This window comes from Oncorhynchus tshawytscha, linkage group LG09 (assembly GCF_018296145.1).
Source record: "Oncorhynchus tshawytscha isolate Ot180627B linkage group LG09, Otsh_v2.0, whole genome shotgun sequence".
Classification (NCBI taxonomy): domain Eukaryota; kingdom Metazoa; phylum Chordata; class Actinopteri; order Salmoniformes; family Salmonidae; genus Oncorhynchus; species Oncorhynchus tshawytscha.
In genome coordinates, this window is record NC_056437.1 from 71,531,674 (window position 1) to 71,559,407 (window position 27,734).

General features: G+C 44.5%; 1 protein-coding gene across 1 annotated transcript; it reads left to right on the forward strand.

The window, feature by feature from the left end:
- Positions 1-378: 378 nt before the first annotated feature.
- LOC112258591 (G protein-activated inward rectifier potassium channel 1-like) lies at positions 379-27,734 on the forward strand. Its single transcript, XM_024433053.2, has 3 exons — positions 379-1,385; positions 14,904-15,120; positions 26,626-27,734. Exons 1-3 carry the CDS (start codon positions 717-719, stop codon positions 27,270-27,272), a joined length of 1,533 nt encoding a protein of 510 aa, XP_024288821.2. The 5' UTR covers positions 379-716; the 3' UTR covers positions 27,273-27,734.

Here is a 27,734-nt window from a genome sequence, read left to right on the forward strand (position 1 = left end):
TAGACGGCCTCAAAGAAAAGTATAGGCCCACTAAATAAATCACTGACACCTGCGCTACGCTCATACGACTGTACGTGCGTTTTCTGTCCGCAAGGTGGCATTGCCTGACTTCAGAGCAGGTAGCGGGGAAACTGAATGGGGTCCAACCATCCCGAGTTTCATTAGGCTACCGTAGCCTAATCAAGTGGTTGTTTTTGGTAATGATCCTCTCCGCAGGCCTACCTCTCCCCAAGGAATACTGTTTTTGAATGACATATATATATATATATATATTTAATTTGAATATTTAAAAACATCTGCTGATAAATTATATTGAATAACCCCCCTCTCTCTCTTGCACACACACACACCACATTGTCTCTCGCTAACTCTCTAACTCTCAGTGTGGTCATGTCTGTTCAGGAGACAGTCTACTCCGAGGGCACTCTCACTTTAATCGAAAGCAGAGGGACAGCGAGTGAATAATCATCACCTCCTTATGGCACACCCAACCCATCATATCTTTTTGTGGAAAATGTTCAACTAAAGCCTGTGAGAGTAGGTTAAACGCTTTTGTAAAGAGTGCACTGTTTAGAGGAGGATACCCAGATCCATGCGCAGCGCGTTATTGGCCATGGAGACCTTTACGCGCTACAGGTAACAAGTCTTTGTGAAACAAAGACAACAAAGTAATGGATCAAAACTGCAAGTGATTTTTTTCATACTCTGATAAAGTTATGGCTGCGCTACGGAGGAAATTTGGGGAGGACTATCAGGTAGTGAATACAAACCGAGACACCACCGCTTTTACCGCACCTGTCAAAAAGAAACGCCAGCGGTTCGTGGAGAAGAACGGTCGTTGCAACGTGCAGCACGGGAACCTCGGCGGGGAGACCAGCCGATACATCTCCGACCTCTTCACCACCTTGGTGGACCTCAAGTGGCGATGGAACTTACTTATCTTTGTTCTGACCTATACAGTAGCATGGCTGGTCATGGCTTCTATGTGGTGGATCATCGCCTACATCAGAGGAGACATAAACCATGGTCACGACTCGTCCTACACCCCCTGCGTTGCCAACGTTTACAACTTCCCCTCCGCTTTCCTATTCTTCATAGAGACCGAGGCCACCATCGGCTACGGCTACCGCTACATAACGGAGAAATGTCCAGAGGGCATCATTCTCTTCTTGTTCCAGTCGCTGCTGGGGTCTATCGTGGACGCCTTTCTGATCGGCTGCATGTTCATTAAAATGTCCCAGCCTAAGAAGCGCGCAGAGACGCTTATGTTTAGCCAGGACTCAGTGATCTCGCAGCGCGACGGGAAACTGTGCCTCATGTTCCGCGTGGGCAACCTGCGAAACAGCCATATGGTGTCTGCGCAGATCAGGTGCAAACTCATAAAGGTAAAGTAAACAAGCATCACCGGGGTATTTAGGCAACTGATCATAAAATGACCCACGGTGATAATTCTCTACTAAAAGCCTTTAGCGGTAGGGGAAATTAAACTCCCAGGCATAAAATGCCAAGATGTTGTGTGCTAATGTCATATTTAATGTGCGTAACTAATTATCGTGTATTATATTCGCATTCATTGTTTCACATAACCTATACAGTATGTGCTTCTCCATCACCCCGTCTGCATTTGGGGTCCTACAATGCTGTGACAAACAATCAATTCAACATGAAAGTGGCAAACATAAGAGCACAAGAAAATGTAATACATGTAATCCCGTTGAATAGAGCAAACCTATAGCAGTTGCATATAAGAGATATTCATTCATCTTCTTTTTCTAAGCTTAATTATAAGCATGTCTTAGTCCACAGTTTGTGCCTCGTTAAACAACAAAATGGCTTAAGATTGAATTTCGGGTGAGCGATAGACATGTCCAAGACAGGGTCTGATAAGAGAGTGAGAGACAGAGGGGAGGGAGGAGAGAGAGAGAGAAAGAAAGAGAGGGGCAGCTGATAAAGAGAGAGAGAGAGAGAAAGAGAGAGAGGTGGGAGAGGAGAGAGAGAGAGAAAGAAAGAGAGGGGCAGCTGAGAGAGAGAGAGAAAGAGAGAGAGAGAGAGGTCTTCAATGGCGCAGCTACAGCGTGTCCGACATCAGTCACCCTTCAGCCAGTGACATTTAGAAGAGCAGGTGGTTTAACTGCGGGACACGGTAGTGTATCAGTGAGCTGCTCTGACAGAGATTTGGGCTCTCAGGCTGGCGTTTGACAGTTAAAACTCCAGCCATGAAACACACAGAAACAAATCATCATCAGCCATACATGCTGCTCACCCCGATCAAGCATGATATCAGGTGAGAAGTGGCCCTGGACTTAAGACCCTGGAGTAAAGGAATAAATCATATTTATAGTGCATGTGGAAACACCTTTCATCTTCACCCTCACGCAGGGTAGCCTAGTGGTTAGAGCGGTGGACTAGTAACCGGAAGGTTGCAAGTTTAAACTCCCAAGCGGACAAGGTACAAATCTGTTGTTCTGCCCCTGAACAGGCAGTTAACCCACTGTTCCTAGGCTATCATTGAAAATACTGACTTGCCTAGTCAGGTTAAAAAAATAAAAATACTTTTTTTTGTACAGTCTGGTTTGAATAGGACTTTGTAGAGACACTCTGATATGAAACCAAAGAGAGGCAATAACATTGGTTCTGGGAACACACACACACACACACACTTTGAGCTATGTGTTCCCCCACTGCGAACACATCAGCACATTGAACATACCGCGGGTCAACTTAATAATACATGCATCCAGTGTGGCTGAGAGAGAGAGAGATTCAGGGAGAACCCCACCACTCTACAGTCACAGCCAGGCAGTCCCCAAAGAGAACAGCCTCCTAAGGCACACAGTCAGAACAGACACAATAGATAGCCCCAAGAAGGGTGTTTCTCTGGGATGAACCTCAGCCTCCCAGGCAGACCATATACAGCAGCTGGAGGGGTGCACCACACATGTGACAGGGTGTGCACGGTTCTCCAAATGGCTGGTCATTTACTGGAGGGCTAGTTTGTTGATTCGTTTAGACTGTGTAATAATTGAATAGGGCTCAAGCACAGACCCAGGCGCCTTCACAATATAAAGCTCCCCTATTAGGGTGGGTGTATTTTGAGAGGAAAAAGGAGGACGGGGCACAGACGTCCGTTCAACGTCCATTCAACGTCTGTGCCCAGTGGAATGACTTGGAAACAACTTTGATTCAACCAGCGTGTGCCCAGTGTTTGCCCAGCGGTTAGGCTATGAGAGGCAAACACAGAGATTGCGCCATGAAATATGTGAAGCGCAGGCAGGCACTTTGAGCACGAGTAAGAAACCCACACTCACTTTTTCTCTCTGACTACAAAGGGGGGGGAAAAAATGAAAGAATAAAACATCATCCCCCTCCTCCTCTCCTGCTCTCTCTTTGAGTTACCATCCATACAACCCACACTGTGCTCTGGGCTCTTTCGTATCGTTGCTCTGCTGTCAGGCTTCACAGCACAGCCCTGTGCTACTTTCACTTCAAAGACCCTTTATCCGGAACAAAAATGTACAAATAAGCCTCTTAGTTTTGGGAAAACATATCTGAAAACAAATGACTCGTAAATTAATCATATTAAAACAATTGTAAAAGTTAACATGAATTATAGTCATGAAGAATAAAACATTTCTTCACATGAATCATGCTATTTTGTAAGTAAATAAATGTGTATATTTTGTCAGTGCAGTACTAGTAGAGGGATGATGGTGGTGCTGTTGAAACGTGCCCCTCTTCCACCTGTTTCCCAACTCACAAACTGTACAGGTTTTTAAATAGTCCTTTCCACCTTCCATTTAGGTATTGACTTTCCATATGTTCATAAATATACACTGTATATTTATATAGAGCACACATCGGTTGGAGAAAAGCAAAGTCCTGATGAACTCCTGTATTCATTCTTCAGTTAAGTCCCATCATTCATACATACTGTAGGATTGTGCAGAATGTGTGTACATAGGTGTGTGTGTGTGTGTGTGTGTGGCAGTGACAGCTTCTCATTTAGAAGCTCATAAATGACAGAGGAGAAGATGGGCAGGCAGTATTGGCAGGACTACTGTTTGGGTTTACAACATGGTGTAGTTAAGGCATCTGGTCCTTGTGCCCACGTCTGTCAGTCACAGTCCACATCTCATTCCAGCCAGGACCGCTCACTTCAATCAAACCCACCAATCGCACAGCCAGCCACAGAACCCACATCCAAAAAGCAGCGGGGCCAATTCTGCAGGCAGTAACCGAGAATACAGGCCTACGCAAAGATTTATTTTATAAGACTTTTGCTGGATGATTTGACTGGCACTGTGAGCTGGCTGAGCCAAGCGACAGTCCAGTCCTAGACGAATGCCGGCCTGATCATTGGTAGCTAGGCTACTTGTTTGTTTTTTGGGGGAAAGTGTTGTGTTGACTAGCATGGTGTAGCCTCGCGTAATGCAGCGCTGCTGAAGTGGCGTGGCTGATTACTAGAGGAGAGCAGAGAGCAGAAGGGCGATGCTCCATCTCACAGGGCACAGAAACATACCAATCAGAGCTGTCACAGCCAACAGCCATCCAAACCCAGAGCTGGTGCTGGCAGGGCCAGGCAGACTCTGTAAGCTTTCTAGTGCATCCTGCTGGAACGCTCCTCGCTCTCACACCAAAATATGAGAGAGGCACAGCTGAATGGAGAAAGAGAAGAGAAAAGGCTGTAATATAAAATACAGAGAGAGAGAGAGAAAAAGAGAGCTAGAAAGAGAGAGAGAGAGAGAGAGAGAGAGAGAGAGGAAGAGAGAGAGAGAGAGAGAGACAGAGGAAGAGAGAGAGAGAAAGGAAGAGACAGAGAGAGAGAGAGAGAGCGAGCGAGAGAGAAAGAGAGAGAGAGGAAGAGGCAGAGAGAGAGAGGAAGAGAGAGAGAGAGCGCGAGAGAGAGAGAGAGGAAGAGACAGAGAGATTTGTGATTTCAACTTTGAAATTTCCGAATGTATTTTTCCTTACAAAGAAATGATCAACCCCCAGAATGTCCATGAATTATGTAGCAAACTGTGTCAATGTGGGCGATGTGGTATAGACTAGACAGGCAGGCAGCTACTAGCACTGGGAGATGCAGTTCTAAGTGTGGGCTGTGAAAAATTGTGAAATCTACAGAGGGCTTAAGGTTGGACTTGCAGACATTGATCCTCAGAGCCTAAATATGGGTGCACGCACACACACACACACACACACACACACACACACACACACACACACACACACACACACACACACACACACACACACACACACACACACACACACACACACACACACACACACACACACACACACACACACACCACTACATCATCCCATCCAAGGCAGTGGAAGGGTTAACACTACCACCTGGCCTCTCATCCCACATTGTTATCCGAGGCAATAAAGGAAGCCACGCGTGAAGTGTGTGTTTGAGGTGTGTGGCAGAGTGTGTTTTATTCCTTATATCACTGCCAGAGACCATGTGACCCGTGAGTGATACAGAAGTGGAATGTGGAAGGCAGATGGACACAGTGTGTCGGTGGAGATAAAGCAAGAGCATTTGACTGTAAACCATGATGTTACTCAACAGCTGGAGGTTACAGTACAGTGTACTCACAGAGCCACATTAGGCTAGGCTCTTGTTACCGGTTCTCCAATGTGAATCCCTCTCAGGTTTTCAGTGAACTAGTGGGTGGGCTCTGGCAGCACTGTTACATTAAGCCCTATTTTGGCCATGGCAATTGTGACCGGAGTCCTATTCAACCGTTCCTGTCACAGTCTATGAGCATTACACTGCACATTAAAACACGGTTCAAGACAAGAGACAGAGAGAGCTAACTAGCCTCCAGTTTAGCATTACAGAACAGCCTATTTGAATTTCAGAGTGGATTATTTTTTTCCCAAGAAAACAGTGATTTCCGTTTTCCCTGCGTGTCCTCGTGTGAAGCGCTTCCAAGCAACCTCTTTCCTTTCCTCAGCAGCCAGTGAACCAGGGACCACTCCAGTACCTAATCAACACATGCACCGTCGCCTGCCTGCCGCTCGGCCTGCCCCCGATTAATGAGAGCTTTGGAGAGACCCGGGCATGGAGTGTGGAGATGACTCGGATGACCAGGCCTCTTTAGGCCTAATCCATTTCATTTAGCGCCTGTCGTCAGCCACGAGTCACTGCGGAGATAAGACTCAGAAGATATGGCTCCAAAGAAGAAAATTCACTGGGTGGACAAAAAAGGACTGAAAGGCATTTTGAAATTTGTATAAATGGGTGGTTGTTTAGAGTAGTTACTGGAAACACGCACACGCACGGACACACACACACGCACGCACACACACACACACACACGTTTGTTTTACCAAACAATTGATTCCCATTCAAAATCCTATTTTCCCTAACCTGTACGCTTACTCTTAACCTAACTCTAACTCCTAACCCTAATGCTGAACCTAACCTCTAACCCTAACTCCTAACCCTAATGCTAAACCTAACCTCTAACCCTAATCATAACCTTAATTGTAACCCAAACCAGACAGCAAGTAAAAAGAGGTAGTGCCCAGAACCAATTTGGTGCTAAACCACACACACAAGAACAATAGCGAACACATGTCCAGTATTCACTGGGGCTGTAAACACCTGACAGTAGACATGAACAATATCCCCTCTAAACGCAGAGAGAGATGAGTTTATCATAACACAAACCCCACCGTGCTGCTCATTGAGATTCAGTGTATAGTAAGACAGTGGTGATATTTCCTGGCATCCCAGAGGATGTGTACTGATGCATCATCCCCTGTTTGGCACCTCAGAGGACTAGACCACAGGCCAATGTCATGGGAAGGTCAGTATCAGAACAGTCTTATCCATCTTGCCCATCTTACAGGAGCAATTCAAGTTAAGTGCCTTGCTAAAGGGCACATCAGATTTTTAAAAATCTAATCAGCTCTGAGATTAGATTGGTTACTGGTCCAACGCCCTTAATCACTAGGCTACCTTTACACAAAGGATTGCCATGCCTCCTCCAACCCTAAACCTAACCGCTAAGCCTAAAATAGCCTTTTTCCTGGTGGGGACCGGCAAAATGTTCCCACCTTTCTGAATATTCCTTGTTTTACTATCCTTGGGAGGACTTCTGGTCCCCACAAGGATGGTCCCCACAAGGATGGTCCCCACAAGTAAAACAAAAAACAGACACAAATAAGTAACATTCTTAGAATGTTCTCTGAATGTTACTAAAGTTTTCTTGTGGTTTTTATGGGAAGTTTTCTTACCGTTCTCGGAACAATTTGAGAACATGACTTTAAATAGAACCGCGAGGAAACCTGTAGGAGACATTATACTGAAGTACTGCAATTCCCACAGAAGAACGTTGTTTCTTAACATTATCTGAACTATTTGAGAGCATTTCCAATGTCAAACCAGTTGAACAACATTGCCGTGACATTCCAAAATTGAAATGCAATGTAACCATGTTTGAACTTCTGGGAAACGTTCTATTTAAGTAATGAAATAGCAAGAAAATTATGTTTTTGGGTCAAGTTCTTTAAATGTGCTGAGAATGTTCCAAGCCGAACAACTTTCGTGCACCATTCCCAGAAAGTTGTGGGAAAGTTGTGTGCAAAATAACCATACACTGTAGGACAACCAGGACCTCACCAAGCTCTAAGAAACATCTGGTTCTCAGAACGTTATGTATCAGACCAGCAGTTTGGTGCTGCTTTCTTCTCAAAAGCATCTAGAATTGATAAGTTAAAATGTCCTGTCTGTCTGGTTATGTCAGTGGGAAGGTTAGCGTGTTTGTTTGAACAGAGACAGAGATGTAGAGAGAAAGACTGTGCACCAACAGCTATCTCTGATTCTTCCGCTTCACAAAGAGAGTGGAGGAGAGTGCCACAGGCACAGGAAGATTTGCTTGTCAGCGTTTGCGATACAGTCATCCGTCTTTTTAATCTTAACCGACACAGACATCAAGTAAAAAGCGGTAGTGCCCAGAACCAATTTGGTGCTAAACCACACTCAGAAGAACAATGGCCAACACATGTCCAGTATTCACTGGGGCTGTAAACACCTGACAGTAGACATGAACAATATCCCCTCTAAACGCAGAGAGAGATGAGTTTATCATAACACAAACCCCACCGTGCTGCTCATTGAGATTCAGTGTATAGTAAGACAGTGGTGATATTTCCTGGCATCCCAGAGGATGTGTACTGATGCATCATCCCCTGTTTGGCACCTCAGAGGACTAGACCACAGGCCAATGTCATGGGAAGGTCAGTATCAGACCAGGCTTGACAGAGCAACTTACAGGAGCAATTCGAGTTAAGTGCCTTGCTAAAGGGCACATCAACAGATTTTTAAAAATCTTATCTGCTCTGGGTTTCAAACCAGCAACCTCTTGGTTACTGATCCAACACCCTTAATTGCTAGGCTACCTTTACACACAGGATTGAGAAGCCTCCTGATTGGGCCAAAGACTGGAAATCATTTGGACACATTTAACCTTGAGGTCAATGAGTTTTTCCTGGCGTTGTGAACTGACTAGGAAAAACTCTGGGCTCTAGATATTAGTCCTTTGAGAAGGAGATCTGTTTGTGGATTTGTAGGCTCGACCCTAATGTATGTGTTCTCTGTCACCCGGCACTGCATGGAAAATGGTCCAGGAACAAAAGGACAATGCCCAAGGACTAGTCAGCCCATCCCCCTCTGAGGGGCCAAAATGTATCTCTCTGTTACAGTAACCAGAGGACTGACTATTGAATGTGATAGAATAATACTGTCTGGTATCTATCTAAAACGTGTTCACTGAGGATAACTCTGATGCTACCTATATGGATGGATGATCTATGTGGTCACTTGTATCTATACAGGGTGAACTCTGAATTACTCTTATGCAATTTCTTTTGCCTTCTCAGAAAGTTGTTGAATTCTTATGAATTCTGTCTTGTTTACGTTGGTCTCATCCTCCACACAAGGTATTAGATGTTGTGACACCCTGTAGAGATTGGGCCTTGGTGATCAGATTACATGGTTAACTTGATATCGTTTCATTGGCCAATGGGGGTTGGTTTTGAGTTGTGAAGGTTACATCAGATGTTAAAAATGAATTGCCTTTGTTCTCACTCTTATCCTGTATCCCGTCCATGGAGGAAGGATTGTATGATCAATTCTTATTTCCTAGGTTTCTAGGCCTCTGGCCTAATGGACATTTCTTTGTTCATGCTTTGTCTTCTGAGCTAACTGTATGATCTACAGTACCAGTCAAAAGTTTGGACACACCTACTCATTCAAGGGTTTTACTTTATTCTTACTATTTTCATCATTGTAGAATATTAGTGAAGAAATCAAAACTATGAAATAACACATATGGCATCATGTAGTAACCAAAAAAGTATAAAACAAATTGTGGATGTCAGGTCATCTGATGCAGCACTCCATCACTCTCCTTCTTGTCAAATAGCCCTTACACAGCCTGGAGGTGTGTTGGGTCATACTCCTGTAGAAAAACAAATGATAGTCCCACTAAGTGCAAACCAGATGGGATGGCATATCGCTGCAGAATGCTGTGGTAGCCATGCTGGTTAATTGTGCCTTGAATTCTAAATAAATCACAGACAGTGTAACCTGCACAGCATCCCCACACCATCACACCTCCTCCTCCATGCTTCATGATGGGAACCATGCATGCAGAGATCATCCGTTTACCTACTCTGCATCTCACAAAGACATGGCGTTTGGAACCAAAAATCGTATATTTGGACTCATCAGACCAAAGGACAGATTTCCACCAGCCTAATGCAGCCTGTAGATAACACATTTCAAGGAATTATTACATGGGCCAGCACACTAAACAGTGAGTACTTGTACTCACTGCAAACGACCAGGACTTGTAGTGAAAACTTGTTGGGATCTGTGGAGGATTCCCATCGAAGTATTGGAACCTTGAATTTGGGATTCCACGTTACTTTATGCGTCTTAAACTAGACATAGAGCAAATGTTTCAGACCTGGATAGCACTTGTCTGAAGCCTACCTGGTGGCGGCCACATCCGCCCCCCCCCTACCCCCGAACTAAACAGGAGGATTAAACTCAAAATGCAGTAGCCTGGAGCTCAGACGTTCAGACTAACTGTAATTCTAACATAGCCGGTAAACTGCTACAATGTAGTCTCAAACATATGTTTAGATTATTTAACCCTTTTAATCTTGTGTGGTAATCAGTAATCTTGTGTGGTAATCAGTTGTGTTAGACGGCAGGGTAGCCTAGTGGTCAGAGCATTGGACTAGTAACCGGAAGGTTGCAAGTTCAAATCCCCAAGCTGACAAGGTACAAATCTGTCGTTCTGCCCCTGAACAGGCAGTTAACCCACTGTTCCTAGGCTGTCATTGAAAATAAGAATTTGTTCTTTACTGACTTGCCTAGTTAAATAAAGGTTAAAAAAATAAATAGTGACAATCAATCATTTTCTCTTTATTTAGCCATCTTACATATAATGCCTTATTTGTTCATCAAAAATGGTGACTAACTCACCACAGGTTAATGAGAAGGGTGTGCTTGAAAGGAAGCACATAACTCTACAATGTTGGGTTGTATTGGAGAGAGTCTCAGTCTTAAATCATTTTCCACACACAGTCTGTGCCTGTATTTAGTTTTCATGCTAGTGAGGGCCGAGAATTCACTCTCACATAGGTATGTGGTTGCAAAGGGTATCTGTGTCTTAACAGCGCGATTTGCCAAGGCAAGAAACTCTGAGCGCAGCCCAATCCAGAAATCTGGCAGTGGCTTCTGATTAAATACAATTTTCACAGAACCGCTTGTTGCAATTTCGACGAGCCTCTCTTGTTCAGATATCGGTAAGTGGACTGGAGGCAGGGCATGAAAGGGATAACACATCCAGTTGTTTGTGTTGTCCGTTTCGGGAATGTACAGTGGCTTGAAAAAGTATTCACCCCCTTGGCATTTTTCCTATTTTGTTGCCTTACAACCCTGGAATTAAAATAGATTTTTTTTGGGGGGGGCAGGTTGTATAATTTAATTTACACAACATACCTACCACTTTGAAGATGCAAAATATTTGTTATTGTGAAACAAACAAGAAATGTGATTGGATGTTAATGATTTGACTAGGCTACCTGTATTTGACATTGTTTTGTTATTTCTGTTATGAGCCTCCTTAAAGGAGGGAGGTGCAGGAATCAGGCACAGGAGAACAAGGAAGTCCCAGTGGCACAATCGTTTATTTAAGACGTCCCAACTCAGCAACAACATGGGGGAGAATACGCCCAAACGAGGTCGCCACCCACAGAGAAATAAACGTTACACACGGAGGAGAAACCTCTACTTCTAAACACATACCAACCGGTACAAACTGCCATGTAAAAGAAAACCCCATGGTGCAGACACGCACCCCTAACAAAGATACCACAGCAAACAATCCCGCACAAAGACTAGCAGGCAGCGGAGGTAAATAAACCCCCCGAAAACAACTAATAGGACCCAGGTGTAAACAATACAGACAGACACAAACGAAAAGGAAAAATGGATTGGTGGCAGCTAGTAGGCCGGCGACGACAACTGCCGAGCACCGCCCGAACAGGGAGAGGAGCCACCTTTGGTGGAAGTCGTGACAATTACGATGAACACTAGATAGTTTAATTGCATTTTTGACAGTGAAACGAGGCTACTCATGCATGACTAAAACCTCACCCAAATATATAGCCCCATTGGAAAATAGAAATTTACTGAAGAAAAATTATATATTTTTTTATTAAAAAATAACATATATAACATATATAACATATATATATATATATATATATACACTACCGTTAAAACATTTGGGGTCACTTAGAAAATAACATAAAATTGATCAGAAATACAATGTAGACATTGTTCATGTTGTAAATGGCTATTGTAGCTGGAAACGGCTGATTTTCTATGGAATATCTACATAGGCGTACAGAGGCCCATTATCAGCAACCATCACTCCTGTGTTCCAATGGCACGTTGTGTTAGCTAATCCATGTTTATCATTTTAAAAGGCTAATTTATCATTAGAAAACCCTTTTGCAATTATGTTAGCACAGCTGAAAACTGTTGTACTGATTTAATAAGCAATACATCTGGCCTTCTTTAAACTAGTTGAGTATCTGGAGCATCAGCATTTGTGGGTTCGATTACAGGCTCAAAATGGCCAGAAACAAATAACTTTCTTCTGAAACTCATGTCTATTCTTGTTCTGAGAAATGAAGGCTATTCCATGCGAGAAATAGCCAAGAAACTGAAGATCTCGTACACGCTGTATACTACTCCCTTCACAGAACAGAGAAAATGGCTCTAGCCAGAATAGAATGAGGAGTGGGAGGCCCAGGTGCACAACTGAGCAAGAGGACAAGTACATTAGAGTGTCTAGTTTGAGAATCAGACACCTCACAAGTCCTTAGTCCTTAACTGGCAGATTCATTAAATAGTACCAGCAAAACACCAGTCTCAACGTCAACAGTGAAGAGGTAACTCCGGGATGCTGGCCTTCTAGGCAGAGTTCCTCTGTCCAGTGTCTGTATTCTTTTGCCCATCTTAATATTTTCTTTCTATTGGCCAGTCTAAGATATGGCTTTTTCTTTGCAACTCTGCCAAGAAGGCCAATTTGTACTTAGGGACATTGGCACGTCAAAAGCACATTGTCAATGCTCCCATGTAATACGTTCTTGATGTCATGGGCCCAAGGACTAGAAGTGGGATATATATAATATACTGTACATACACATGTCAAATATTACTGCCCACTCACTACAGGTTCTATGGTTTGGTCTGGAAGTACTGGAAATGCTCTTGAGATTCATATAGCAGGTAGGAGGCAGGATAAGAGGATCCTAAAACAGCAACAGCAGTGTGTTGAGTGGAGGAGTGGGACTGTGTGGGGGTGCAGGGTGTGTGTGTGTGTGTGTGTGTGTGTGGGTGTGTGTGTGTGTGTGCATGTGCGTGTGTGTGTGTGCGGTAGAGAAGTGTTAGAGGTGAGGTGTGTGTAGGTGGTGAGGCTGACACATCGTCCCAATTATCAGGAAGGTTGAGATAAGAAACAGAAAAAGAAAACTGCAGTAACAATCTTTCCCTCAGTTTTGGAGACTTACTGTACAGAGAGAGAAAGAATGTGAAAAAACCTGAAAAAAAGAAAAGAAAATTAAGATTGTGACCTTCAATGTGAATAATAACACTCCGAAACAGTGGGAATAGAAACAATTGTGCAACTCTCCACACTCATTTGTCCTTCGATTTGAAACACAAAACCTACATTTCTGACAAACAGCATGTCTTAAATGGCCAATCAGCAGTTGCTACATCCATTTTTGGACATTAATTAATTAATTATTCCCCTTGAGTCTTGAAGAATATAACTGATTAGCTTAGTTTAACTATCGTACCCCATCAGAACCTAAAATATAATATTGTTTTACTCCAACGTTTGTAAACGAAATACATGTAAACAAACACTGTATAGCCCCCTTGGTTAAAACTATCATTTTAATATCATGGATGGTCAGTCCCTGCATCAATAGCTCTGTCTATGAATTTGAGAGTGAATCCAGCCCAATCCCTCAGTTTTTACATAAACAGTGGTGGGGAGCTGGCTTTGTTATGGCTTTTGCTGATTGGCCCATTCATGTTCATTAACCCTCTTATTTTCCTCACGGAAAATCCCAGCAGCTGCATTGTGCACAGACTTACAGATAGAGAGAGATACAGAGAGGGGTATAAGGAAAAAAGAGAGGGGAGGTGGAGGGAGACACAGAGAGAGAGAGAGAACTATTAGAGAAGGCTTCAGAAAGAGGGAGAGAGAATGAAAGAGACAGAGAGAGTTAAAGAGAGGAGCCCAGCTCAGCTTAGCTCAGGCAGCTGAGAGCCCAGCGCTGTGCCCTGTCTTCATCTGGGCAATGAAATGCTTCTGCACCAGTTAGCACGCCGCAGGCTGGGTCTGTCCAAACAGGGATTTCTCACCACCTCCTCATCTAATCCACTGCAAATTAATGTGAAGGGCCAGGCTTGCCACTGACCCGGGTTCTATCCCACAACCTGCCGTGACTGGGACTTCCATAGGGCGGTGCACAATTGGCCCAGCGTCGTCCGGGTTAGGGGAGGGCTTGGCCGGGCTGACTTCAGTTGTCAGTTGAACGGTGTTTCCTCCCACACATTGGTTAAGTGGGCGGGTGTTTAAGAAGCGGAGTTTGGTGGGTCATGTTTTGGAGGACGCATGACTCGACCTTTGCCTCTCTCAACTTTCAGCCTTGAATATTTAGAGGAAGGAATGCCCTCTGTGGCTCCCACGTGGTACGGGGCAAAAGAGAGAGAAGGAGTGTGTGTATGTGTGCGTGTCTCACCTTGGAGAGTGGTGAAACTAGCAGAGTTTAGTGGCTTTTTCCTGGCACAGATGTGTGGTGCTTCCCTGGGTTGGAGATAAGGGGAGGGGGATGGGATGATGTGCTGGGTGATAAGAGAAAGGAGGTACGTTGTGCTGGAGGCCATGGCACCTAAAACATAAATGTTCTATCATATATCAATGTATGCACCCCCATGTCCTGAAATGTTCCTATATTACTTTTGGCTGCCTACTTTGTTTTGGTTTATGTGCTGTCCACTCACCCACCTCCTGAAGGGAAGAAAATAGGAAATGAACAACAAGACAAACAGCATGTGGTGGTGTAGAGAAGATTGATAGGCTCCAGGCTACTCTGCTCCAGTCACACTGTTATCTACAATCATCTTAATAGCACTGCAGAGTGACTCCAATAGAGGCCATGGTAGAGTGGAAAAATGCAAGTCTACAGTTTAAAGTCTAAAAAAACTCTCTCTCTTTCACTCCCCCCCACCCCCTATTTCTCCTTTCTCTCCTCCCCCTCCCCCTCTCTCCCACCCTCTCTCCCAGTCTCGTCAGACCCCGGAGGGAGAGTTCCTACCCCTGGACCAGTGTGAGCTGGATGTGGGTTTTGGGACGGGTGCGGACCAGCTCTTCCTAGTGTCACCTCTCACCATCTGCCATGAGATCAATCCTAAGAGCCCTTTCTTTGACCTGTCCCAGCGATCCCTCATGAACGAGCAGTTTGAGATTGTTGTCATCCTGGAGGGCATTGTGGAGACCACAGGTGACGAACCACTACCTTCTCTCCTCCTGTTAACCCGTTACTCTCTTCTTCCTACCCTTCTCTCCTCATTTTTAATGGACTATTCTTTCACTACCCTTTATCCTCCTTTTAACCCCTTTACTCTCTTCTTCCTAAAGAGGCTCCTCCTTTTCAAAGGCCCAATGTAGCCATTTTTATGTCAATTTCAAATAATTTCTGCATAACAATGAAGTATCTTACTGTAATAGATTTACATTCAAAATAGCAGCAACAAAAAAAATTGGGCCAAAAACCTATTTCTCCAGCAAGTTTCACGATGGAAAGCCACAACTCCCGCCCATTCAAACCTGCTGATTGAAAGGTCATAACATTGGTAAAAAAAAAAAAGTCACGTATTTACAGTGGTAGTTTCATCAGCTGTTGTACAATATGATATAAAACACAGGAAGAAAATGAATTTTGAGTGCACTGGGCCTTTATTTGATTATCCTTCCACTCTTGAGTCCTTTCCCGATCCTTTTCTTCTCCACCCCAACTGCTATCTCTTTCCATTTCAGTGGGTTGCTCGTTCCCTATCTCCACCCTTTAGCTTGCTATTATGTTATCCCTCTCTCGCACCTCTATCCTCTGAACTCAAATTCAACTGTATTCTTATGTGCTTACCAGTCTTACCTCTTCATGTCAACCTGCCACATAATCCCTGTGCAATATCTCATTCCAGATTCTGGAGATAGAGTCAGACTAACACATCTCTCTTAATCTCCAAAACCCTGTAAGAATGTAGCAGATATTAGGATGTGTTCAGTGGTAAACAGAGCGAGCAGTGGAGAGGTGGACTTTGGGTATTGAGGACAGCACCGGGGAATGGCTTCCCGATTGAATTATGAAGGACGTTTTATTACTGCAGGATGGTTTTCATCCCTACCCCATGTATAATAGACAGGGTCATAGATGCGAATGTCACTAAGATAAATAAACTGGGGGTTCAGCTGACGTTTGACTGTATTTCTCACTGGGCAGGATGCAGGGTTAATTCTGGGATAATTCTGTAACAGTAAGAGACGTTGAACACAACAGCTGTACTAATCTACAGGCAGGCTGCAGGTGTGCTGGGTCACCTACGGCAACACAAGTGCTTTTCTGTCTTCTACATCGAACAATACGATTCCTCATCCTTATTTTCATACCTAAATAACAAAGTCTTTGTCTTCTCTGGCATCATTTATTTATTTCTCTGTTGCCTTCTCTTTTTCCTTTCATCTCTCCTCGGTTCTTCTCCCCTCCTCTCTTCTCATTGTCCTGGGCAGAAGAATGAATAGGCTTAGAGGAGGAGGGAGGGATGAGCAGGCAGGCAGGCAGGCAGGCAACATGGTCTGTGCTCTGTTGATAATGTCATTAAGGCAGGCTGCAGCCAAACGTTTAACCCCCTTTAGCCCCCCTTTAGCCCCCCCTCTCTTTCTCTTTCTCTCTCAGCAGGACTGTGGTTCTCTGAGCTGAGGAGCAAAGCAGGGGGCAGATGAGGGGGTCTGCTCTGTATGAATGAGGTGGCCTTGGAGTCACCTGGGTGGTCCCTTGCACAATGTGACATCCCTTTCTCCCCAGAGAAAGACATCCATATCATCCACTGAGAGACAGACAGAGCATTGTCCTGCCATTTGAGAAACCTTCTGTCACCAACTGATAGCCTTTGCAACTTTCTGGTGTCTGATTGGATGGTTATGGGGTCTTTCTACTACCACACTATGACTGTGCATCAGCTCCTGTTCAACTAGAGATGTGTGTTATGTAGGCCTAGTTGTCACAGCTTTCTGACAGGTGTGTGTGTGTGTGTGTTAGATGAAGAGAGCCAGTGGTAGGATTGAAAAGTCGCTCGGAGAAGAAGAGGCATTGTATTATGGAAATGGTCCATTTGATTAGTGCCAGTGGAGGCTTTACAAAAAGCTCTCTGCATGGACACATCACTCTCTGTCCACCAGCTGTTTGCTCACTTGCTCAGCTGCTTTGATTTTCATTCAAGACCCACAAAACATAACATACTGCCAGTGTAACTCAGGACACCTGGATGATGATTGGGCGAACTGGCAGGAACGCCGGACCCTGAACCCACATCACTTCCTGCTGCACCTGTATACTTTCCCAGTCATGTATCCACCATCAATAATAAATTATAGCAAATTATTCTATATGCAGAAATATAAAATAACTTTAATTCATTTCAGCTTTGGTTTGGTTTGATGATAGTCAAGGGTTTGGGTATAACCTTAGGCTTAGGTTGTGATAACCCCTTGGTAGTGATATCACTGTGTCAGTCAAATGTCAGAGAAAGAATCAATTTCTCTTTCTGCAGTCAGCCAGCTCTGTTTGGGGCAAAAGGTTGGGCCAGTAACCGAAAGGTTGCTGGATTGAATCCCTGAGCTGACAAGGTAAAGAAAATATGTTGTTCTTCCCCTGAACAAGGCAGTTAACCCACTGTTCCCTGGTAGGCCTTCAATATATATACGAATTTGTTCTTAACTGACTTGCCTAGTTAAATAAAGGTTCATTTAAAAAATGAACAGAGCAATACAGGTCTCATAAGTGGCTATTTTACAAGAGATGAGGTCAAATAAAAACCTGGCTTGTCAAATCAAATAAAAAAATCAATATACAATTGTATGTCACGTGCTTCGTGGATAACAGATGTAGACTTACAGTGAAATGCTTACTTATGGGTCCTTTTCCAACAATGCAGAGTTAAAGATCACAATAATACACAATGGATAATGAATTTTTTTTAAACGAGTAGAAATAACATGGCTAAATACAGGAAGTACCAGTACCGAGTCGATATGCAGGGGTAAGAGATAATTGCGGTAGCTATGTACTGAACGCATAACTTGCCTTGGGAAAGTATTCAGACCTATAGACTTTTTTCACATTTTATTAGGTTACAGCCTTATTCTAAAAAAAAATGTAATTGTTTTTTTTTCTCATCAATCTACACACAATACTCCATAATGCCAAAACAAAAAACACATTTCTAGAAATGTATTAACATCACATTTACATAAGTATTCAGACCCTTTACTCAGTACTTTGTTGAAGCACATTTGGCAGCGAGTCTTCTGTATGACGCTACGAGGTTGGCACTCTTGCATTTGGGGAGATTATCCCATTCTTCTCTCACTGCACAGCTATTTTTAGGTCTCTCCAGAGATTTTCGATCGGGTCCAAGACCGGGTTCTGGCTGGGACACTCAAGGACATTCAGAGACATTCAGTCCCAAAGCCACTCCTGCGTTGTCTTGGCTGTGTGTTGTTGTCTTGTTGGAAGGTGAACCTTCGCCCCAGTCTGAGGTCCTGAGCGCTCTGGAGCAGGTTTTCATCACGGATCTCTCTGTACTTAACATCTCCACAGCATGATGCTGCCACCACCATGCTTCACCGTAGGGATGGTGCCAGGTTTCTTCCAGACGTGAAGCTTGGAATTCAGGCAAAGAGTTGAATCTTGGTTTCATCAGACCAGAGAATCTTGTTTCTCATTGTCTGAGAGTCTTTAGGTGCCTTTTGGCAAACTCCAAGCGGGCTGTCATGTGCCTTTTACTGAAGAGTGGCTTCTGTCTGGTCACTCTACCATACAGGCCTGATTGGTGGAGTGCTGCAGAGATGGTTGTCCTTCTGGAAGGTTCTCCCATCTACACAGATGACCTCTAGAGTTCTGTCAGAGTGACCATCGGGTTCTTGGTCACCTCCCTGACCAAGACCCTTCTCCCCTGATTGCTCAGTTTGGTTGGGAGGACAGCTCTAGGAAGAGTCTTGGTGGTTCCAAACTTCCATTTAAGAATGATGGTGGACACTGTGTTCTGGGGGGACCTTCAATGCTGCAGACATTTTTTGGTAACCTTTTCCAGATCTGTGTCTCAACACAATCCTGTCTCGGAGCTCTACGAACAATTCCTTCAACCTCATAGCTTGGTTTTTGCTCCTGAAAATAAAAGAGAGCACACTCTAGGAGCTCAGATGCAAAAATTTAATTACCAATGTTTCGACAGCCAAGCTGTCTTCATCAGGGTGTCATCACAAACACTGGATGACTCGTTTATGTAGTGTCAAAAGACACAGGTGTCTGTAATCATGGCCAAGAGTGGCCAAGAGTTTTTGCTCTGACATGCACTGTCAACTGTGAGACCTTATAGAGACAGGTGTGTGCCTTTCCAAATCATGTCCAATCAATTGAATTTGCCACAGGTGGACTCCAATCAAGTTGTAGAAACAACTCACGGGTTGTATGCAAAGGGTCTGAATACTAATGTAAATAATTATTTTTAATTCATTAAAAATCCTACAATGTGATTTTCTGGATTTTTTTCTCATTTGGTCTGTCATAGTTGAAGTGTACCTATGATGAAAATTACAGGCCTCTCTCATCTTTTTGAGTGGGAGAACTTGCACAATTGGTGGCTGACTAAATACTTTTTTGCCCTACTGTATGTGTGGGTGTGTGTATGAGTGTGTGGGTATGTGCATAGATGTGTGGGTATGTGCACTGTATGTGCATAGATTCAGTGCTAGAGAGTTAGTGCAAAAAAAGGACATTGCAGGTAGCCATTTGATTAATTATGTATCAGTCTTGTTTAGAAGTCTTATGACTTGGGGTTCAATTCTGTTCAGGGTTCTGTTGGTTTCAGACTTGGTGCACTGGTACTACTTGCCGTGCGTTAGCAGAGAGAACAGTCTATGACTTGGGTGGCTGGAGTCTTTGACAATTCTTTGGGCCTTCCTCTGACACCACCTGGTATAGAGGTTGTGGATGGCAGGGAGCTTGGCCACAGTGATATACTGGGCCATATGCACTACCCTCTGTAATGCCTTGCGGTCGGATGCCAAGCAGTTGCCATACCAAGCGGTGATGGAGCAAGTCAAGATGCTCTTGATGTTGCAGCTGTATAACTTTTTGAGGATCTGAGGGCCCATGCCATCTGAGGGTCCATCTTTTCAGCCTCTTGAGGGGGAAGAGGTATTGTCGTGCCATCTTCACGAATGTGTTTGGACCATGATAGATCCTTTAGTGATGTGGACAAAGGAATTTGAAGCGCTCAACCTACTCCACTACAACCTCGTCGATGTGAATGGGGGCATGCTCAGCTCTCCGTTTCCTGTAGTCCAGAATCAGCTCCTTTGTCTTACTGATGTTGAGGGAGAGGTTGTTGTCCTGGCACCGCACTGCCAGGTCTCTGGTTTCCTCCCTATAGGCTGTCTCTTCATCATTGGTGGTCATGCCTACCACCGTTGTGTCGTCTGCAAACTTAATGATGGTGTTGGAGTCGTGTGTGGCCACGCAGTCGTGGGAGAATAGGGTGTACAGGAGGGGACTAAGCACGCTCCCCTGTGGGGCCCCCTTGTTGTGGGTCAGCTTGTCAGATGTGTTGTTGCTACCCTCACCAGCTAGGGGCAGCCCATCAGGAAGTCCAGGATCCATTTGCAGAGGGAGGTGTTCAGTCCCAGTTACCTTAGCATAGTGATGTGCTTCGAGGGCACTGTGGTGTGGAATGCTGAGCTGTAGTCAATGAACAGCAGTCTCACATAGGTGTTCCTTTTGGCCAAGTTGGAAATGGCAGTGTGGAGTGCAATAAAGATTGCGTCGTCTGTGGATCTGTTGGGACGGTATGCGAATCGGAGTGGGTCCAGGGTGTCTGGAATAAGGATGTTAACGTGAGCCATGACTAGCCTTTCAAAGCATTTCATGGCTCCAGATATGAGTGTTAAAATGGCACCGACAGAGAGGGCTGCCTCACTTCTAGTCCTTAGGAAACTTTGCAGTATTTTTAAAAATGTATTATTTCTTACATTGTTAGCCCAGAAAATCTTAGCTGTTATTACATACAGCCGGGAAGAATTATTGGATATTGGAGCGGCTTCAACTTACCAGCACTACGACCAGGAATACAACTTGAAGCGGATCCTTTGTCCGCACCACACAGGGCATTTGAACTGATTCCAGAGGCCGATCCAAAACAACACCGCCAGAGGAGAGGGAGTCGGACTTCGGAGACGCGCACACCACCCACCGCTTCCGAGTATATTACTTGCTAATGTCCAGTCCCTAGATAACAAAGTTGACAAAATCAGGGCACGGGTTGCTTTCCAGAGAGACATCAGGGATTGTAACATACTCTGTATCACTCTTTCGGGATATGCTGTTAGAGTCGGTATAGCCACCTGGATTCTCAGTGCATGGCAGCATTTGCGCAAAACTGAAAGCGTGTACCACCGCATTTAACCATGGCAAGGTGACTGGGAATATGACAGAATAAAAACAGAGTAGTCATTCACTCACGCAAGGCAATAAAAAAAGCAAAATGTCAGTATAGAGACAAAGTCGAGTTGCAATTCAACGGCTCAGACACAAGACATATGTGGCAGGGTCTACAGACAATCACGGACTACAAAAGGAAAACCAGCCACGTCGCAAACACCAACGTCTTGCTTCCAGACAAACTAAACACCTTCTCTGCCTTCACCTTCGAGGATAATACAGTGCCACCGACGCGGCCCGCTACCAAGGACTGTGGGCTCTCCTTCTCTGTGGCCGACATGAGTCTGATATTTAAACATGTTAACCCTCGCAAGGCTGCCGGCCTAGACAGCATCCCTAGCTGCGTCCTCAGAGCATGCACAGATCAGCTGGCTGGTGTGTTTACAAACATATTCAATCTCTCCCTATCCCAATCTGCTGTCCCCACATCCTTTAATAAGATGGCCATAATTGTTCCTGTACCCAAGAATGCAAAGGTAACTGAACTAAATTACTATTGCCCCGTGGCACTCACTTCTGCCATCATGAAGTGCTTTGAGAGACTAGTCAAGGATCATATCACCTCCACCTTATCTGTCACCCTAGACCCACTTCAATTTGCTTACCGCCCCAATAAGTCCACAAACGATGCAATGGCCATCACACTGCACACTGCTCTATTCCATCTGGACAAGAGGAATACCTACAGTGGCTTGCGAAAGTATTCACCCCCTTTGGCACTTACCCTATTTTGTTGCCTTACAACCTGGAATTAAAATAGATTTTTGGGGGTGTTTGTATCATTTGATTTACACAACATGCCTACCACTTTGAAGATGCAAAATATTTTTTATTGTGAAACAAAAAACTGAAAACTTGAGCGTGCATAACTTTTCACCCCCCCCCAAAAGTCAATACTTTGTTAGAGCCACCTTTTGCAGCAATTACAGCTGCAAGTCTCTTGGGGTATGTCTCTATGAGCTTGGCATATCTAGCCACTGGGATTTTGGCCCATTCTTCAAGGCAAAACTGGTCCAGCTCCTTCAAATTGGATGGATTCCGCTGGTGTACAGCAATCTTTAAGTCATACCACAGATTCTCAATTGGATTGAGGTCTGGGCTTTGACTAGACCATTCCAAAACATTTAAATGTTTCCCCTTAAAGCACTCAAGTGTTGCTTTAGCAGTATGCTTAGGGTCATTGTCCTGCTGGAAGGTGAACCTCTGTCCCAGTCTCAAATCTCTGGAAGACTGAAACAGGTTTCCCTCAAGATTTTCCCTGTATTTAGTGCCATTCCTTCAATTCTGACCAGTTTCCCAGTCCCTGCTGATGAAAAACATCCCCACAGCATGATGCTGCCACCACCATGCTTCCCTGTGGGGAGAGGGTTCTCAAAGTGATGAGAGTTGTTGGGTTTGCACCAGACATAGCATTTTCTTTGATGGCCAAAATGAAATACAAATTTAAAATACATTTAAATTACAGGTTGTAATGCAACAAAATAGGAAAAACGCCAAGGGGGATGAATCATTTTGTAAGGCACTGTATGTAAGAATGCTATTTATTGACTATAGCTCAGCATTCAACACCATAGTACCATCCAAGCTCATCATTAAGCTTGAGGCCCTGGGTCTCAACCCTGCCCTGCACAATTGAGTCCTGGACTTCCTGAAGGGCCACACCCAGGTGGTGAAGGTAGGAAACAACCTCTCCCCTTTGTTGATCCTCAACACTGGGGCCCCACAAGGGTGCGTGCTCATCGACCTCCTGTATTCCCTGTTCACCTTCAACTCAATCATCAAGTTTGCAGACAACACTAGTAGGCTTGATTGCCAACAACGACGAGAGTCTACAGGGAGAAGGCTCAACATCAACAAAACAAAGGAGATGATTGTGGACTTCAGGGAACAGCGGAGGGAGCTCCCCCCTATCCACATCGACAGGACAGCAGTGGAGAAGATGGAAAGTTTTAAGTTCCATGGCGTACAAATGAAAATGGTCCACCCACACAGACAGTGTGTTGAAGAAGGTGCAACAGTGCCTCTTCAACCTCAGTAGGCTGAAGAAATTTGGCTTGTCACCTAAAACCCTCACAAACCTTTACAGATGCACAATTGAGAGGATCCTGTCGGCAGGGCTCTCCAGAGGGTGGTGCGGTCTGCACAATGCATCACTGGCGGCAAACTACCTACCCTCCAGGAAACTTACATTAACCAATGTCACAGGAAGGCCAAAAATATCATCAAGGACAACAACCACCCGAGCCACTGCCTGTTCACCCCGCTACCATCCAAAAGGCGAGGTCAGTACAGGTGCATCAAAGCTGGGACCAAGAGACTGAAAAACAGCTTCTATCTCAAGGCCATCAGACTGTTAAACAGCTACCACTAGCACAGAGAGGCTGCTGCCTACATACAGACTTGAAATCATTGGCCACTTTAATAAATGGAACACGAATCACTTTAATAATGCCACTTTAATAATGTTGACATATCTCACATTACTCATCTCATACAGTTGAAGTTGGAAGTTTACATTCGCTGTGTTTTTGCTGGACACGGGTGACATGGTATGCTGGTATGCTGGTGACCACCATCAAAGTGCTGAATTATTTAATACAGTACATAAAATACAGTTGAATTCGGAAGTTTACATACACCTCTGTCAAATACATTTAAACTCAGTTTTTCACAAGTCCTGAAATTTAATCCTCGTAAAAATGATTTGTTTTAGGTCAATTAGGATCACCACTTTATTTTAAGAATGTGAAATGTCAGAATAATAGTAGAGAGAATGATTTATTTCAGCTTTTATTTATTTCATCACATTCCCAGTGGGTCAGAAGTTTACATACACTCAATTAGTATTTGGTAGCATTGCCTTTAAATTGTTTAACTTGGGTCAAACGTTTCGGGTAGCCTTCCACAGGCTTCCCACAATAAGTTGGGTGAATTTTGGCCCCTTCCTCCTGACAGAGCTGGTGTAACTGAGTCAGGTTTGTAGGCCTCCTTGCTCACACATGCTTTTTCAGTTCTGCCCACACATTTCCCATGGGATTGAGGTCAGGGCTTTGTGATGGCCACTCCAATACCTTGACTTTGTTGTCCTTAAGCCATTTTGCCACAACTTTGGAAGTATGATTGGGGTCATCGTCCATTTGGAAGACCAATTTGTGACCAAGCTTTAACTTCCTGACTGATGTCTTGAGATGTTGCTTCAATATATCAATTTTCCTCCCTCATGATGCTGCCACCCCCGCGAGACACTGTTGGAATGGTGTTCTTCGGCTTGCAATTTTTGGCTGATTTCTTTTGTTTTTCCCATGAGTTCAAGAAAAGAGGCACAGATTCTTATTCCATTCTTTACTTAGATTTATGTGTATTAGGTATTTGTTGTGGAATTTTTAAATATTACCTGTTAGATATTGCTGCACTGGAACTAGAAGCACAAGCATTTCGCTGCACTCGCAATAACATCTGATAACCATGTGTATGTGACCAATAGAATTGGATGTGATTTGATTTGAGTGCTACAGGGTGATAGTCATTCATAAAGTTTACCTTAGCGTTCTTGGGCACAGGAACGATGGTTATTTGCTTGAAACATGTAGGTATTACAGACTGGGTGAGGGAGAGGTTGAAATCAGCGCATTCTCCTGGTAATCCATCTGGCCCTGTGGCCTTGTGAATGTTAACCTCTTTAAAGGTCTTACTCACATCAGCTAAGGAGAGTTTGATCACAGTCGTCCGGAACAGCTGGTTCTCTCACGCATGGCTCAGTGTTGCTTGCCTCGAAGTGAGCATAGAAGGCATTTAACTAGTCTGGTCAGCTCGTGTCACTGTAATCACTGTAATCTGTGATAGTTTGCAAGCCCTGTCACATCCGACGAGGGTCAGAGCTGATATAGTGGGCTTCGATCTTAGTCTTGTATTGACGATTTGCCTGTTGGATGGTTCGTCGAAGGGCATAATGACATTTCTTATAAAAGTCTGGGTTAATGTCTCGCTCCTTGAAAGTGGAAGCTCTAGCCTTTAGCTCAGTGTGTATGTTGCCTCTAATCCATGGCTTCTGGTTGGGATATGTATGTACTGTCGCTGTTGGGATGACGTTGCCAATGCATTTATTAATGAGGCACCCAGAGAAGGCTGTGCTCAGGATGATACTTCGGTCATTATCTGGCTGACTCTTAGAGACCTTTTTAAATAGGACTAGGATGTAATGTAACCAACCACCTTTTCATATAGGACTATAGAACATCACGCAGATAGCAATACCAGAATACCCTTTCCTTGGCTACAGGTGCTACTTGTTTTCTTTTTATTGATGCATGGATGCTGCAATTTCTGCTACAATGTTACTGCTCTTTACTTAGGAGTATCATGTTTTGTTTATGGTAGACTAGATTCAACTTATTTATATGAGGAAGTCTATTAGTACTATTGATAGGAGAAATAAACAACTGGTAATTATGACTAAATGCATTACAACACTGATCAAAGGGATGTGTCACCTTAGGCCTCTAGTGATTGCCATGCATACAAAATAACAGCTGTAGAATCAGGTAGGATGTGGTTTCATTGAGACAGAGCTAGATATAGAAAAGAAAAGTATCTAGCTATGACTCCCAGCCTAGAACGACTTGCAGCCAATATCTCCTTTAGTCAGCTGTCTCCATCAAGCTCATTTGAGCCAATGGCCCCACACTCTGCAGAGGCAGAGGGAGGTAAACAGTGAGTGCCATATCTGTTTGTCTCAGGGTCAGCCTCAGCCATACCTATTAGTGGAAACCTTTCGATGAGTAACAGTGCCGTGGCCATTTTTATGAGCCATCAGAGGAACGGCAAACGTCTTCCAGCTAGATTTAAGGGTGCACCAGTATTTAAATCTCCCCTCTATGGCAAGAGTGAGGGAGGTCTGTGCCAAAGCAGGTCTGTGTCAGGGAAATTGCTTTTTCTCATGCTGTCAGACAACAATTCAAAGACTGAATTGTTTCCACACATGCTGAGAGTGGAAGAGAAAAAAAGAGAAGGGGGGTGGAGGGAGAGGATGAGATAAGCAGGAGGGGGTTGGTTGCTGCATCCTTTTTCTCTTTCTTCCATGCCTTATTGTTTGATGTTAACTGAACTCTACAATATTTTCATCATATTTATAAAAAATGACAAGGCTATTTAACACCTGTGTTTGTGCTGCCTAGTCAATGCTGGAGACTGAGTTTCACTTTTTAATTCTCTCTCTTTCTCCCTCTCTCTCAGGTATGACGTGTCAGGCGCGGACATCGTACACGGAGGATGAGGTGTTGTGGGGCCACCGCTTCCTGCCCGTCATGTCTCTGGAGGAGGGATTCTTCAGGGTGGACTACTCCCAGTTCCACAGCACTTTCGAGGTCAACACCCCACCCTACAGCGTCAAGGATCACGACGAGAAATCCTCCCTGCCTTCACCCCTCTCCACCCCCACGCTGGGCGAGAGCCACGGGCACGCCCGACGTGCCCGGGTCTTCTCTGTGGACTGCATCAACACTACGGACAGGGAGGAGCGGGCAGGGCAGTCCAGGCTGCCCAGTAAGCTTCAGAGGATGAGCTCGTCTGGGAAGGAGGACCTACAGAGGAAGGTTCTGATGCTGAGCTCCCAGCACTCCGAGAAGGCCTGTAGTACTGGAGACCTGCCTCTCAAGTTGCAGCGTCTCAGCTCCTCCCCCGGTCCAGAGGCTGCAGCTCGGCTGCAGCTCAAGGCCTTGAAACTGGGCTTTGAACCCATGACCCAGTCCACTGGAGACCTGCAGCTGCCCCCCACCCCAGCCCCTGTCCCCGCCCGCATCCACACCCCTCTGCCCTCAGGAGGGGGCCGACCAGAGGACAACCTGCCGGCCAAATTACGCAGGATGAATGCTGACCGCTGAGGTCATCATGACCAGACTTTGCATGCATCCCAAATGGAACCCTAGTCTCTATTTAGTGCACTACTTTAGAACAGGTCAAAAGTAATGCACTATGTAGGGAATAGGGTGTTATTTGGGACACATCCCCAGAGTCTAACTTCTCTTTGACCACACATCAAACTATGGAGAGAGGGAAAATGGAATGTGACTGAAAAACAATGATATGGAAGGGAAAAATAACTGATGGACGGTGTGTCACTACTTCTGTTTTTTCAAACACAATCTTTACTGGAATTACTGTGATTTTTGGGTGTTTTATAGCAACAGTGTTCATACTGGTCAAACACACACACACACACACTAATCTTTCCATCATCACCCCCACACTCTAAAGAATTGTGCATGTATACAATCAATCCATCTGAATGCACTACATATCCCCTATCTTAGTTTTAAACAAATAAAATATATTTAAGATGATAA